We start from the raw sequence: 16386 nt of genomic DNA on the forward strand, positions 1-16386 counted from the left end.
TCTCCGCATCCTCGCCAGCATCTGTCATTTCCGGACTTGTTAATTTTAGCCATTCTGACTGGTGTGAGGTGGTATCTCATTGTGGTTTTGATTTGTATTTCCCTGATGCCGAGTGATATGGAGCACTTTTTCATGTGTCTGTTGGCCATCTGGATGTCTTCTTTGCAGAAATGTCTGTTCATGTCTTCTGCCCATTTCTTGATTGGATTATTCGTTCTTTGGGTGTTGAGTTTGCTAAGTTCTTTATAGATTCTGGACACCAGCCCTTTATCTGATATGTCATTTGCAAATATCTTCTCCCATTCTGTCAGTTGTATTTTGGTTTTGTTAACTGTTTCCTTTGCTGTGCAAAAGCTTTTGATCTTGATAAAATCCCAATAGTTCATTTTTGCCCTTGCTTCCCTTGCCTTTGGCGATGTTCCTAGGAAGATGTTGCTGCGGCTGAGGTCGAAGAGGTTGCTGCCTGTGTTCTCCTCAAGGATGTTGATGGATTCCTTTCTCACATTGAGGTCCTTCATCCATTTTGAGTCTATTTTCGTGTGTGGTGTAAGGAAATGATCCAATTTCATTTTTCTGCATGTGGCTGTCCAATTTTCCCAACACCATTTATTGAAGAGGCTGTCTTTTTTCCATTGGACATTCTTTCCTGCTTTGTCGAAGATTAGTTGACCATAGAGTTGAGGGTCTATTTCTGGGATCTCTATTCTGTTCCATTGATCTATGTGTCTGTTTTTGTGCCAGTACCATGCTGTCTTGATGATGACAGCTTTGTAGTAGAGCTTGAAGTCCGGAATTGTGATGCCACCAACTTTGGCTTTCTTTTTCAATATTCCTTTGGCTATTCGAGGTCTTTTCTGGTTCCATATAAATTTTAGGATTATTTGTTCCATTTCTTTGAAAAAAAATGGATGGTACTTTGATAGGAATTGCATTAAATGTGTAGATTGCTTTAGGTAGCATAGACATTTTCACAATATTTATTCTTCCAATCCAGGAACATGGAACATTTTTCCATTTCTTTGTGTTTTCCTCAATTTCTTTCATGAGTACTTTATAGTTTTCTGTGTACAGATTCTTAGTCTCTTTGGTTAGGTTTATTCCTAGGTATCTTATAGTTTTGGGTGCAATTGTAAATGGGATGGACTCCTTAATTTCTCTTTCTTCTGTCTTGTTGTTGGTGTAGAGAAATGCAACTGATTTCTGTGCATTGATTTTATATCCTGACACATTACTGAATTCCTGTACCAGTTCTAGCAGTTTTGGAGTGGAGTCTTTTGGCTTTTCCACATATAGTATCATATCATCTGCGAAGAGTGATAGTTTGACTTCTTCTTTGCCGATTTGGATGCCTTTAATTTCCTTTTGTTGTCTGATTGCTGAGGCTAGGACTTCTAGTCCTATGTTGAATAGCAGTGGTGATAACGGACATCCCTGCCGTGTTCCTGACCTTAGCGGAAATGCTTTCAGTTTTTCTCCATTGAGAATGATATTTGCGATGGGTTTTTCCATAGATGGCTTTGATAATATTGAGGTATGTGCCCTCTATCCCTACACTTTGAAGAGTTTTGATCAGGAAGGGATGCTGTACTTTGTCAAATGCTTTTTCAGCATCTATGGAGAGTATCATATGATTCTTGCTCTTTCTTTTATTAATGTGTTGTATCACATTGATTGATTTGCGGATGTTGAACCAACCTTTCAGCCCTGGAATAAATCCCACTTGGTCGTGGTGAATAATCCTTTTAATGTACTGTTGAATACTATTGGCTAGTATTTTGGTGAGAATTTTTGCATCTGTGTTCATCAAGGATATTGGTCTGTAGTTCTATTTTTTGATGGGATCCTTGTCTGGTTTTGGGATCAAGGTGATGCTGGCCTCATAAAATGAGTTTGGAAGTTTTCCTTCCATTTCTATTTTTTGGAACAGTTTCAGGAGAATAGGAATTAGTTCTTCCTTAAATGTTTGGTAGAATTCCCCTGGGAAGCTGTCTGGCCCTGGGCTTTTCTTTGTTTGGAGATTTTGGATGACTGTTTCAATCTCCTTACTGGTTATGGGTCTGTTCAGGCTTTCTGTTTCTTCCTGGTTCAGTTGTGGTAGTTTATATGTCTCTAGGAATGCATCCATTTCTTCCAGATTGTCAAATTTGTTGGCATAGAGTTGCTCATAATATGTTCTTATGATTGTCTGTATTTCTTTGGTGTTCGTTGTGATCTCTCCTCTTTCATTCATGATTTTCTTTATTTGGGTCCTTTCTCTTTTCTTTTTGAGAAGTCTGGCCAGGGGTTTATCAATCTTATTAATTCTTTCAAAGAACCAGCTCCTAGTTTCGTTGATTTGTTGTATTGTTTTTTTGGTTTCTATTTCATTGATTTCTGCTCTGATCTTTATGATTTCTCTTCTCCTGCTGGGTTTAGGGTTTCTTTGTTGTTCTTTCTCCAGCTCCTTTAGGTGTAGGGTTAGGTTGTGTACCTGAGACCTTTCTTGTTTCTTGAGAAAGGCTTGTACCATTATATATTTTCCTCTCAGGACTGCCTTTGTTGTGTCCCACAGATTTTGAACTGTTGTGTTTTCATTATCATTTGTTTCCATGAATTTTTTCAATTCTTCTTTAATTTCCTGGTTGACCCATTCATTCTTTAGAAGGATGCTGTTTAGTCTCCATGTATTTGGGTTCTTTCCAAATTTCCTCTTGTGATTGAGTTCTAGCTTCAGAGCATTGTGGTCTGAAAATATGCAGGGAATGATCCCAATCTTTTGATACCGGTTGAGACCTGATTTAGGACCGAGGATGTGATCTATTCTGGAGAATGTAACATGGGCACTAGAGAAGAATGTGTATTCTGTTGCTTTGGGATGAAATGTTCTGAATATATCTGTGATGTCCATCTGGTCCAGTGTGTCATTTAAGGCCTTTATTTCCTTGTTGATCTTTTGCTTGGATGATCTGTCCATTTCAGTGAGGGGGTGTTAAAGTCCCCTACTATTATTGTATTATTGTTGATGTGTTTCTTTGATTTTGTTATTAATTGGTTTATATAGTTGGCTGCTCCCATGTTAGGGGCATAGATATTTACAATTGTTAGATCTTCTTGTTGGACAGATCCTTTGAGTATGATATAGTGTCCTTCCTCATCTCTTATTATAGTCTTTGGCTTAAAATCTAATTGATCTGATATAAGGATTGCCACTCCTGCTTTCTTCTGATGTCCATTAGCATGGTAAATTCTTTTCCACCCCCTCACTTTAAATCTGAAGGTGTCTTTGGGTTTAAAATGAGTTTCTTGTAGGCAACATATAGATGGGTTTTGTTTTTTTTATCCATTCTGATACCCTGTGTCTTTTGATTGGGGCATTTAGCCCATTAACATTCAGGGTAACTATTGAGAGATATGAATTTAGTGCCATTGTATTGCCTGTAAGGTGACTGTTACTGTATATTGTTTCTGTTCCTTTCTGATCTACTACTTTTAGGGTCTCTCTTTGCTTAGAGGACCCCTTTCAATATTTTCTGTAGAGCTGGTTTGGTGTTTGCAAATTCTTTCAGTTTTTGTTTGTCCTGGAAGCTTTTAATCTCTCCTTCTATTTTCAATGATAGCCTAGCTGGATATAGTATTCTTGGCTGCATGTTTTTCTCGTTTAGTACTCTGAATATATCATGCCAGCTCTTTCTGGACTGCCAGGTCTCTGTGGATACGTCTGCTGCCAATCTAATATTTTTACCATTGTACGTTACAGACTTCTTTTCCCGGGCTGCTTTCAGGATTTTCTCTTTGTCACTAAGACTTGTAAATTTGACTATTAGGTGATGGGGTGTGGACCTATTCTTATTGATTTTGAGGGGTGTTCTCTGAACCTCCTGGATTTTGATGCTTGTTCCCTTTGCCATATTGGGGAAATTCTCTCCAATAATTCTCTCCAATATACCTTCTGCTCCCCTCTCTCTCTCTTCTTCTTCTGGAATCCCAATTATTCTAATGTTGTCACTTATCTCTCAAATTCTGCCCTCGTGGTCCAGTAGCTGTTTGTCCCTCTTTTGCTCAGCTTCTTTATTCTCTGTCATTTGGTCTTCTATATCGCTAATTCTTTCTTCTGCCTCATTTATCCTACCAGTGAGAGCCTCCATTTTTGATTGCACCTCATTAATAGCTTTTTTGATTTCAACTTGATTAGATTTTAGTTCTTTTATTTCTCCAGAAAGGCCTTTTATATCTCCCGAGAGGTTTTCTCTAATATCTTCCATGCCTTTTTCGAGCCCGGCTAGAACCTTGAGAATCGACATTCTGAACTCTAGTTCTGACATATTACCAATGTCTGTATTGATTAGGTCCCTAGCTTTTGGTACTGCCTCTTGTTCTTTTTTTTGTGGTGAATTTTTCCGCCTTGTCATTTTGTCCAGATAAGAGTATATGAAGGAGCAAGTAAAATACTAAAAGGGTGGCAACAACCCCAGGAAAATATGCTTTAGCCAAATCAGAAGAGATCCCAAATCGTGAGGGGGGGTGGAAAGGGGATATAAAGAGGTTCAGAAAGAAAAAAAGAAAAAAAAAGAAAAAAGAAAGAAGAAACAAATAAAAAAAGAAAACCAATAATGAAAAAATATAAAACGGAAAAAATATATATATATTAGATAAACTTTCATAAAGTGGTTGATTTTCTGTTTCTAGAATTGCTGTTCTTCTTCTCTTCGATCTCCTGTTGGATTTGTTGATGTTTGCAATCTTTGGATAAGCTATCTAGCTGATCTCCCGCTACCTGAAGTAGTCTCAGCCTGGTACTTCTCCGCCATCTTGACTCCTCACATTTTTTTAATAATTTTTTAAAAATTATTTTCAGCATAACAGTATTCATTGTTTTTGTACCACACCCAGTGCTCCATGCAGTCCATGCCCTCTCTAATACCCACCACCTGGTTCCCCCAACCTCCCACCCCCCACCTCTTCAAATTGTTTTCAGAGTCCATAGTCGCTCATGGTTCACCTCCCCTTCCAATTTCCCCCAACTGCCTTCTCCTAACTCCCCTTGTCCTCCATACTATTTGTTATGCTCCACAAATAAGTGAAACCATATGATAATTGACTCTCTATGCTTGACTTATTTCACTCAGCATAATCTCTTCCAGTCCCGTCCATGTTGCTACAAAAGTTGGGGATTCATCCTTTCTGATGGAGGCATAATACTCCATAGTGTATATGGACCACATCTTCCTTATCCATTCATCCGTTGAAGGGCATCTTGGTTCTTTCCACAGTTTGGCAACTGTGGCCATTGCTGCTATAAACATTGGGGTACAGATGGCCCTTCTTTTCACTACATCTGCATCTTTGGGGTAAATACCCAGTAGTGCAATGGCAGGACCATAGGGAAGTTCTATTTTTAATTTCTTGAGAAATCTCCACACTGTTCTCCAAAGTGGCTGCACCAACTTGCATTCCCACCAACAGTGTAAGAGGGTTCCCCTTTCTCCACATCCCCTCCAACACATGTTGTTTCCTGTCTTGCTAATTTTGGCCATTCTAACTGGTGTAAGGTGATTTCTCAATGTGGTTTTAATTTGAATCTCCCTGATGGCTAGTGATGATGAACATTTTTTATGTGTCTGATAGCCACTTGTATGTCTTCATTGGAGAAGTGTCTATTCATATCTTCTGCCCATTTTTTTGAATGATTATCTGTTTTGTGTGTGTTGAGTTTGAGGAGTTCTTTATAGATCCTGGATATCAATCTTTTGTCTGTACTGTCATTTGCAAATATCTTCTCCCATTCCGTGGGTTACCTCTTTGTTTTCTTGACTGTTTACTTTGCTGTGCAGAAGCTTTTGATTTTGATGAAGTCCCAAAAGTTTATTTTGGCTTTTGTTTCCTTTGCCTTTGGAGACATATCTTGAAAGAAGTTGCTGTGGCTGATATTGAAGAAGTTACTGCATACGTTCTCCTCTAGGATTCTGATGGATTCCTGTCTCACGTTGAGGTCTTTTATCCATTTTGAGTTTATGTTTGTGTACGTTGTAAGAGAATGGTCGAGTTTCATTCTTCTACATATAGCTACCCAGTTTTCCCAGCACCGTTTATTGAAGAGACTGTCTTTTTTCCACTGTATATTTTTTCCTGTTTTGTCGAATATTAACTGACCATAGAGTTGAGGGTCCATATCTGGGCTCTCTACTCTGTTCCACTGGTCTATGTGTCTCTTTTTATGCCAGTACCATGCTGTCTTGGTGATCACAGTTTCGTAGTAAAGCTAGAAATCAGGTAACGTGATGCTGCCAGTTTTATTTTTGTTTTTCAACATTTCCTTAGCAATTCGGGGTCTCTTCTTGGATACCAATGAGAATGAAGACACTTCGGTCCAAAACCCAAGGGATACAACAAAGGCGGTCCTAAGGGGGAAATACGTAGACATCCAAACCTCCCTCAAATAAACTGAAAAATTCAGAATACACTAGCTGTCTTTATACCTTAAAGAACCAATAATCAATAACAAATTAAGCCAACTCCACACACAAGAAGGGAAAATAATCAAGATTAGAGCAGAGATCAATGAGATAGAAACTAGAGAAACAGTAGAATACATCAATGAAACTAGAAGATGGTTTTTTGAAAAAATCAATAAGATCAATAAACCACTGGCCACACTAATCCAAAAGAAAAGAGGGAAAGCCCAAATTCATAAAATTATGAATGAAAAGGGAGAGACCACAACTAACACCAAGGAAATAGAAACAATCATCAGAAATTATTATGAACAGTTATATGCCAACAAGTTAAGCAACCTAGATGAAGTGTTTGCATTCCTGGAAAACTATAAACTACCAAAACTGAACCAGGAAGAAATTGACAACCTGAACAGACTGATATCTAGTAACAAGATTGAAGCAGTGATCAAAACCCTCCCAAAAAACAAGAGCCCAGGACCTGACGGATTCCCTGGGGAATATTACCAAACATTCAAAGAAGAAATAACACCTATTCTCCTGAAGCTGTTTCAAAAAATTGAAGCAGAAGGAAAACTTCCAGACTCTTTCTATGAAGCCAGCATTACCCGGATCCCCAAACCAGGCAAAGACCCAACCAAAAAGGAGAATTTCAGACCAATATCCCTGATGAATATGGATGCTAAGATTCTCTACAAGATCCTAGCAAATCGGATCCAACAGCACGTTAAAAAGATTATCCACCATGACCAGGTGGGATTCATCTCTGGGATACAAGAATGGTTCAACATTCGCAAATCAATCAATGTGATAGAACAAATCAATAAGAGAAGAGAGAAGAACCACATGGTCCTCTCAATTGATGCAGAAAAAGCATTTGACAAAATCCAGCATCCGTTCCTGATTAAAATGCTTCAAAGTATAGGCATAGAGGGAACATTCCTGAACTTCCTAAAATCTATCTATGAAAGACCCACAGCAAATATCATCCTCAATGGGAAAAAGCTCGCAGTCTTCCTGTTGAAATCAGGTACACGACAAGGATGCCCCCTCTCACCACACTTGTTCAACATCATATTACAAGTCCTAGCTACAGCAATCACACAACAAGGAGAAATAAAATGTATCCAAATTGGCAATGAAGAAGTCAAATTCTCTCTCTTCGCAGATGACTTGATTCTTTATATGGAAAACCCAAAAGACTCCACCCCCAAACTACTAGAACTCATACAGCAATTCAGTAACGTGGCAGGATACAAAGTCAACGTGCAGAAATCAGTGGCTTTCTTATACACTCACAATGAAAATACAGAAAGGGAAATTGGAGAATCAATTCCATTTACTATAGCACCAAGAACCATAAGATACCTGGGAATAAACCTAACCAAAGAGGTAAAGGATCAGTACTTGAGGAACTACAGAAAACTCATGAAAGAAATCAAAGAAGACACAAAAAGATGGAAGACCATTGCATGATAGTGGATTGGAAGAATAAACATTGTTAAAATGTCAATACTGCTTAGAGCAATCTATACGTTATATATATATATATATAATTTATTTATTTATTTTCAGCATAACAGTATTCATTGTTTTTGCACCACACCCAGTGCTCCATGTGCAATCTATACTTTCAATGCCATTCTGATCGAAATTCCATGGCATTTTTCAAAGAGCTGGAGCAAACAATCCTAAAATTTGTATGGAATCAGGAGAAACCCCAAATTGCTAAGGAAATGTTGAAAAAGAAAAACAAAACTGGGGGCATCATGTTGTCCTATTTCAAGCTTTGCCATGAGTCTGAATGTTCAGCAGAATCTTGGGGATGGTGGTAGAGGTGAAACACATGTCAGTGAAGTACAGGTTGGAGAGGAAGAATTACATGGACGTGTGAAGATGGGAGTCTGAGCAGATGGCCACGATGATGAGAAGGTTCCCAGTGAAGGTGTCTATGTATATGGACAGGAACAGCCCAAAGAGCATGAACTGAGCCTCCAATTTCATTGAAAATCCTAGGAGGAGAAATTCTGAAGCACATGTTTGAGTTCCTGATTCCATGTGGATGAAATACTAGAAGGAATGAAAAAAAGTCAGCATTCAATGATCACCACATTGATAGCAGAGAAATGTGACTGCCTTTCATTTCCAGTGAATGGATTAATAAAACTACCCTGTTTTGCCATGGTTGGTGAATTTGAAATGATTCGGTCCTTTCTTTGTTACCACTGCCGTATGGAAATGTAGTCCTAGGTCCAAAGCAGTCATGACCCTAATAGCCCAGTTACTAAGAGTGCAGTCCATGGACCAGCAGGATCAGCATTGTCCAGAGCTTCTTTGCAGTCTAAGGTCACATTCAGACTTGCTGAATCAGAATCCACATTGTGACAAGATCAAGGGGGATTCCCCTGCTTATTCATGACTGAGTAGCATTGTTCTAGAACATCTCTGGCTTTCAGTCCTTCAACTTTTATCTCCTCATATTTTACCTTACTACTTTCCTCAAACCTCCTTACTTCATATGTGGACAAGTAAAGGAGGACAATAATGAGTTCTTTTTAATGCCATCTGTGTGGAGTCAATAATTTTCAACCAACAGTCTAACTATTCCAAACACTGTGTATGACTTACATTCAGTTTTTCAGTGCAAATATCTTTAACTTTCACAGTGATTTGCATTGCTTATGTGGCCAGATTATATTATTTTGCATAGTCATTTTGTGGCACTCTTTTATATGTCATTGGAAAGCTCACATTATGCCTTCTTTCATCTTTCTGTAGAATTTCTTTAAATATAATTTTTAAAAGTCTTATAAGTACCACATCTTAGGCTGATACTATATTTCAGCATTTTTTCTGTTCATTTTCAAGGTAAGGATTCAGAGATTGAGGGGTCCCTGGGTGACTCAGTTGTTAAGCATTTGCCTTTGGCTCAGGTCATGATCCCAGGGTCCTGGGATCCAGCCCTGCATCGGGCTCTCTATTCTGCAGAAGACCAGCTTCTCCCTCTCCCACTCCCGCTTCTTGTGTTCCCTCTATCACTGTGTCTCTCTGTCAAATAAATAAATTAAATAGTAAAAAGAAAAATAAAAGGATTCAGAGATTGGTACACATGTATAATCACACACCCACACTTCAAAAAGACCTGTCTGGGTACCTGGGTGACCCAACTCAGTTAATTGTCTGAGTCTTGGTTTTGGCTCAGGTGGTGATTTAAGGGTCATGAGATAGAACCCAGTGTCTAGCTGGGCTATCAGTATGGATATTAAGACTATCTCTTCTCTACCTCTGCCTCTAACCACATGCTCTCACTTAAGTAAATCAATAAATCTTTAAAAAAACTTTAAAAAGAAAAAGTGCCACAAAATAGTTAAATAATTAATGTCAGAAAATATTGATGGAGTAGGGAACTCCAACTCACAAAAGCATTGAAAATACTGGGGACAACTGTCAATATCAATATTATCAGGAATCTAAAATATAGTTGATGGTTTTAAATGAGGAAGTGAACCTTTAGTTCTCGTTAAGTTCCCTTACTACATGTGTGAATCCACAAACAGAGGAGTTCTTTTATAGAGGGAGCAACCTTCTTCAGCTTTGGCCTCTCCTTTGAAGAATGCCCAAAGAAACAATCCCAGAGTCCCTGAGATGGGGTTTCTCCACACTCAGAAGGAATGAAATACACATTGGTTTGATGCCCAATGAAATCCTGGTACCTTGGTTCAGAGCTATGCTGATGCCCCCTGAATGCACCCAACCTCACCTAAAACAATCCCAAGAACATTTCCATGTATCTTATGTTGATCCAGTAAGGGAGAACCCAAAAACAGAAATTGTTTCAGGTTGAGAGACAAAGAAAAATGACACCCATCCAGAATCTGATAATGTTTTCAGGTTACAAACTACAGGGTGCTGAGATCTGTCTTGTCAAATTCAGATAGGATCAGTATATAAAAATTACAACAGTTCCAGGCTATATTAATTTGAATATCAAAGTAGGATCAGAAGGTGACTTGTTATTTGGAGCCACCAAAATTAATATTCATGAAGCTAACCAAGATGGCACCATTAGTTGTTACTACTCAGGAATCTGAATACTCTTCTAGCTCAGATGCAATAGGTACCTTTATTTTATTATTTTTTCTTCATTTTATTTTATTATTTAATTTAATTTAATTTCTTTTCAGTGTAACAGAATTCATTGTTTATGCACCACACCCACTGCTCCATGCTATACGTGCCCTCCATAATACCCACCAGCAGTCTCCCCCAACCTTCCATCCCAGACCCTGCCAAAACCCTCAGATTGTTTTTCAGAATCCACAGTGTCTCATGGTTCATATCCCCCTCCAATTTCCCTCAACTCCCTTCTCCTCTCCATCTCCCCATGTCCTCCGTGTTATTTGTTATGCTCCACAAATAAGTGAAACCATATGATAATTGACTCTCTCTGCTTGACTTATTTCACTCAGCATAATCTCTTCCAGTCCCATCCATGTTGATACAAAAGTTGGGTATTCATCCTTTCTGATGGAGGCATAATACTCCATAGTGCATATGGATCACATCTTCCTTATCCATTCATCCATTGAAGGGCATCTTGGTTCTTTCCACAGTTTGGTAACTGTGACCATTGCTGCTATGAACATTGGAGTACAGATGGCCCTTCTTTTCACTCCATGTGTATCTTTGGGGTAAATACCCAGTAGTGCAATTGCAGGGTCATAAGGAAGCTCTATTTTTAATTTTTAAGGAATCTCCACACCAGGACAAAAATACACAGAAACACTGGTGGAAGAAAAAGATGGGAGAGTGGTTATAAATTCTCAGTGTGGGCGAGGAAGGTTATTTTGATTCTTCCTGGATGTATCTTGATATCTTTGTTAAAGGACTCAACATTCCTAAGATAAAGGAGGATTAAAAACTGGTTTACCTATAGGGGTAGCATTGATTGGGGAAAGGGGATTACCTTGAAGTTTAACTCTATATGAATATTAAAAAATAAAAATAAAAAAAGAATAAACTAAACTAAACTAAACTAAAATTTAAAACAATTAAAAAATAGAAAAGCAAAAGAAAAACACAGGTATATGTATCAAAAAATTCAGGTTAAAAGGTTATGGAATTTGATGTACTGGACATCTCACTGTGATTGTAAATAGGTTAAAATTTATCTATAAAAATGAAACAGAATAGTGGGAATGATTTAAAAATAAAAGCTGTATCTATGAGGTAGTGGTGGTTGTTCTCTTGTCTTTTTTATTCTTTTTTTTTTGGTTGGCTTTTTTGGGGAGGGGCCTGCCAAGTGGTTTTTCAGGCAGTGTTCCTTGAGTTAAGTCTTCCTGCCCCCATTAAGAGGGTGGGCTCTGAGGAAGCCAGTTTTTCAGGTTTTTGTTCTCTGGAGGTTTTGTTTGTTTGTTTGTTTGTTCCTTTGTTTTTTCTAGCCTTGGCAGCTTTTGATGTTTTTTTTGAGGTTTAGAGGAAAGCAAACTGCCCCCAGACCTCCCTCTCAGAGAGAAGCCTCAGTCTGTTCCCTTCTGGGTGCTCCAGAGCACATAAATTCCCCCTCTACCACTGGCAGAGCACCTTCCCAGTCAAGGTCTCTGGAATCACAGGAATTCCTGCTTGTACCCAGATCCTCTATAGCCATGGCTGTCTGAGCAGCTCCAGACTGCCAGAGAGGTTCCAAGCAGTGATATCACACTGAGATTTCCCTGATGGCCCAGGCTGGGAGTGCTCAGACTCTCTGGGTCTGAGAGAGCACAGGCTGGTGCTTGCAGCACCTCTCTCAGGAGGGGTGTGGGGCGCGACTCAGACTATGGTAGCGTGGCACACATGGGGAGTGCAAAAGGCTGTGGTTCTGCCAGCTGGAGAGACTCCCTGCCCCTCAAGGGAGCCACCACCCAGACACTCTCAGGCGGGCTAGCAGCTCAGGGGCCAAGATGGGGATTCTTTGCTGCACTCTCTCTGACTCAGTACCAGGGGTGGCAGTCCTGGCTCTGGGGACTTAAGCCCCTGTCCCTAACCGCCTGGATTCCCACAATTTTGCCCCAATATCCTTTGATCTTTTTGAGTGCTTTCAACCAGACTCCAAGTTAATGCTGGTCCCCAACCACCGGGCACTCTCATATTGGGGTATTACTTTCCAATGGGTCGCTTCTGGTTGCTCCCTCCCCCTTTTGTTTATCTTCCAATATCATCTGATGTTCTCACTCTGCTTTACCTGCCCACTGGCATCTTCTGCCCCTGTAGAGATCCAGAAGTGTATAATTCTAATCACAGGCTGATTTCATGGGTGATCATAATTCTTTGGTAGGTAATCAGCTCACTTTAGGGTACAGGTTGAATTGGTGCCTCCTCCTACTTCCCCGCCATCTTATCTCTATCCATTTTGGACTTTCTTATAAGAATGCCTGATATTTCTGGAATCCTCCAGCCACTGGGAAACCAGGGAGGAAAAGCAGTAATGACATGGGAAAATTCATGGGGATGGTTATACAGAACCAACACTTACTGGCTCAGATTGAACCGAGTTCTTTACCTGTGGTTTCTCACCTCTTCCATTTTCTGTTAAAGATTCCCCTGAGTCTCCCTTCCCATCTAAAGGAGCATACTGTGCTGCCAGGAAGTTGTCCTGCATGACCTTGTTCCCCCAAACTCCATTAGCACTGGTTCTGCCACTGAATCTTCTGTGTTCTTCCCCTTTCTCAACAAATGTTCTCATCACCTATTTCACAGAGAAAATCGGAGTCCTCAGAATGACACCTTGTGAAATGTATGCCATTGGCCATACCACCCAAATTTCAGCATACATCCTGTCCACACTCCTGGATCATTACTGCAAATTTCTATGTTCCTCTAGGAAGAGTGCTTCCACCTGCTCTTTGGATACCATCCTTCATACTTTATCACTTATCTTTAAATTGTTGTTCATACATTCTCCCCCTCTCTCTTCCTTCCCTCTGGGACCATCTCAACAGTATTCCTCCCATAGTCATGGAAACATGTTTGATTCTCTTCTATCTTAAAAACATATACTACTTGCCTCCCCTTTAGCTACCAGCCAAGAGTTGACTTTTCTCTCTGTCTCCATTTCCTTGCCTGAAACTTACTCCTTCCTCCCTCAACCCTTCCAAATATGGCTTCTTTTCCTCATGATGCCACCCTAACAAGCAACTCTTTTAAAAAAATATTTTTTAATTAACATATAATGCATTATTAGCCCCAGGGTTACAGGTCTGTGAATCATCAGGATTACACACTTCACAGCACTCACCATAGCATATACCCTCCCCAATGTCCATAACCCCACCACCCTCTCCCTAACCCCCTCCTGCAGGCAACCCTCAGTTTGTTTTGTGAGATTAAGAGTCTCTTATGGTTTGTCTCACTCCCGATCCCATCTTGCTTCAGTTATTCTTTTCCTACCCTCCAAACCCCCCACATTGCATCTCCACTTCCTCATATCAGGGAGATCACATGATAATTGTCTTTCTCTAAGTGTAATACCCTCTAGTTCCATCCACATCATCACAAATGGCAAAATTTCATTTCTTTTGATGGTTGCATAGTATTCCATTGTATATATATACCACCTCTTCTTTATCCATTCATATGTTGATGGACATCTAGGTTCTTTCCATAGTTTGGCTATTGTGGACATTGCTGCTATAAACATTTGGGTGCATGTGCCTCTTCAGATCACTACGTTTGTTTCTTTAGGGTAAATACCCAGTAGTGCAATTGCTGGGTCATAGGGTAGCTCTATTTTCAACTTTTTGAGGAACCTCCATGCTGTTTTCCAGAGTGGTTGCACCAGCTTGCATTCCCAACAATAGTGTAGTTGGGTTCCCCTTTCTCCGCATCCTCGCCAGCATCTGTCATTTCCTGATTTGTTAATTTTATCCATTCTGACTGGTGTGAGGTGGTATCTCATTGTGGTTTTTGATTTGTATTTCTCTGATGCTGAGTGATGTGGAACACTTTTTCATGTGCCTGTTGGCCCATCTGGATGTCTTCTTTGCAGAAATTTCTGTTCATGTCCTCTGCCCATTTCTTGATTGGATTATTTGTTCTTTGGGTGTTGAGTTTGCTAAGCTCTTTATAGATTTTGGATGCTAGCCCTTTATCTGATATGTTGTTTGCAAACATCTTCTCCCATTCTGTCAGTTGTCTTTTGGTTTTGTTAACTGTTTCCTTTGCTGTGCAAAAGCTTTTGATCTTGATGAAGTCCCAATAGTTCATTTTTGCCCTTGCTTTCCTTGCCTTTGGTGATGTTCCTAGGAAGAAGTTGCTGCAGATGAGGTTGAAGAATTTGCTGCCTGTGTTATCCTCAAGGATTTTAATGGATTCCTTTCTCACATTGAGGTCCTTCATCCATTTTGAGTCTATTTTCATGTGTGGTGTAAGGAAATGGTCCAGTTTCATTTTTCTGCATGTGGCTATCCATTTTTCCCAACACCATTTGTTGAAGAGACTGTCTTTTTTCCATTGGACATTCTTTCCTGCTTTGTCAAAGATTAGTTGACCATAGAGTTGAGGGTGTATTTCTGGGCTCTCTATTCTGTTCCATTGGTCTATGCTAATTAATGTACTCTTGTTCATACAATGATCTCCTTGTTCCTAAGTGTCTCAATAACTTGTGACACTATTCATCCATTCTCATGAAATACTGCATCCTCACACCATCTAGATCTACTCACACACCCTTTTACATCATTCTCCCATTTTTCTAGGTTTTCTCTCTTTGTTTCCTTTATAGCTCCATCTAATGGATCAGCTCCAGAACAACTTTGGTCCTCATTAAATTCTTTCCTTCTGGACAGTAGCATCTATTCTTTAGATTAGTCACCACTAGATACAAATGATGGCCATTGGGTCTCTGAGATCTAGACCAGTATTTCCAGTTTGTTTCTCATATCTTGAAGACACCTTTAGCTCAGGCTTCTGGTAGAAGGCTGGCATCTTTACCCCAATTTAATCCTTTCCCATGATGTCTTTCTCTCTCTGGATGGCACTACAACCATCCCACGGCACAATTTTGGGCCATAAAAGTTACTCTCAACAATGATTTTATTTCCCACCACAGCCTATCCATTATACAATCCTTGTTTTACCTTCTAAGTATGTTCCCAGTATGTCCTGCTGACTCAGTCTTCCTCATTCCTCCTAGCTGGCTGCCATCTTTACTTGGGTGAACAACTGCAGTATTCTCCTAATTGACAACCCCTTTTTATTCTTCTCACCTTTCCATGCATCCTTTACACACAAGTCAGAGGGATCTTTTCAAAACACACAAAAAATCATGTCACTCTTTTGTTAAACTCATTTTGTGTACGATCAAACCCCAAATCCATAAATCAATGAGTATTTGCTTGGGTTATCTCATGTTTTCCTCTCCAGCTTCATCTATTACAAAGTCACCATTATTCTGGCCACATTGGATTTCTTTCAATTTTTAAAAGATTTTATTTATTTATTTGATACAGAGAGAGAGAGTACAAGTAGGGGGAGTGGCAGTCAGAGGGACAATCAGGGTTTCTGATAAGCAGAGTGCCTGATGTGGGAATTAGTCCAGGACCCTGGGATAATGACCCAAGCCGAAGGCAGATGCCCAACTGACTGAGCCACCCAGGTGCCCTTCTTTTAATTTTTAAAAGTCACAGTGCCACTTTGGAGCAAAGGCTTTGCACATATTCCCTGTCCTTGAACCACTCTTGTTTTTCTTGATGCAAAACTATGTAGGTCTTCGGATCTTAGTTTGTGTCCATTCCTCCAAGAAACCCCCTCTTCCTGCTTAGATTTGGTCAGGCTCTCTTGTTTTTCACTCTGATTGCCCCTTTACCTTTCCTGTAGAGCAATCGTCAGAGTCACTTGCTCTTGGTTTTCACTGTTTGATTAGTGCCAGTCTTCCCTCTGGGTGTCAGCTCAACAGGCACCATGTTGGTTATTCCCTCTA

General features: G+C 39.8%; 1 protein-coding gene across 1 annotated transcript in view; it reads right to left on the reverse strand.

Moving 5' to 3' along the window:
• LOC116882854 (adhesion G protein-coupled receptor E2-like) overlaps positions 1–13264 on the reverse strand; it is a 39771-nt gene extending 26507 nt beyond the window's left edge. Inside the window, exons 1-2 of the mRNA XM_032883483.1 lie at positions 13241–13264; positions 12970–13155 (exon numbers count right to left, since the gene is read on the reverse strand). Coding sequence (XP_032739374.1) covers positions 12970–13155; positions 13241–13264 — 210 coding nt within the window. The remainder of the gene's footprint in view (positions 1–12969; positions 13156–13240) is intronic.
• Positions 13265–16386: the final 3122 nt, after the last annotated feature.

Source organism: Lontra canadensis, unplaced genomic scaffold, assembly GCF_010015895.1.
Source record: "Lontra canadensis isolate GAN:19392208 unplaced genomic scaffold, GSC_riverotter_1.0 scaffold88, whole genome shotgun sequence".
Taxonomy (NCBI): Eukaryota; Metazoa; Chordata; class Mammalia; order Carnivora; family Mustelidae; genus Lontra; species Lontra canadensis.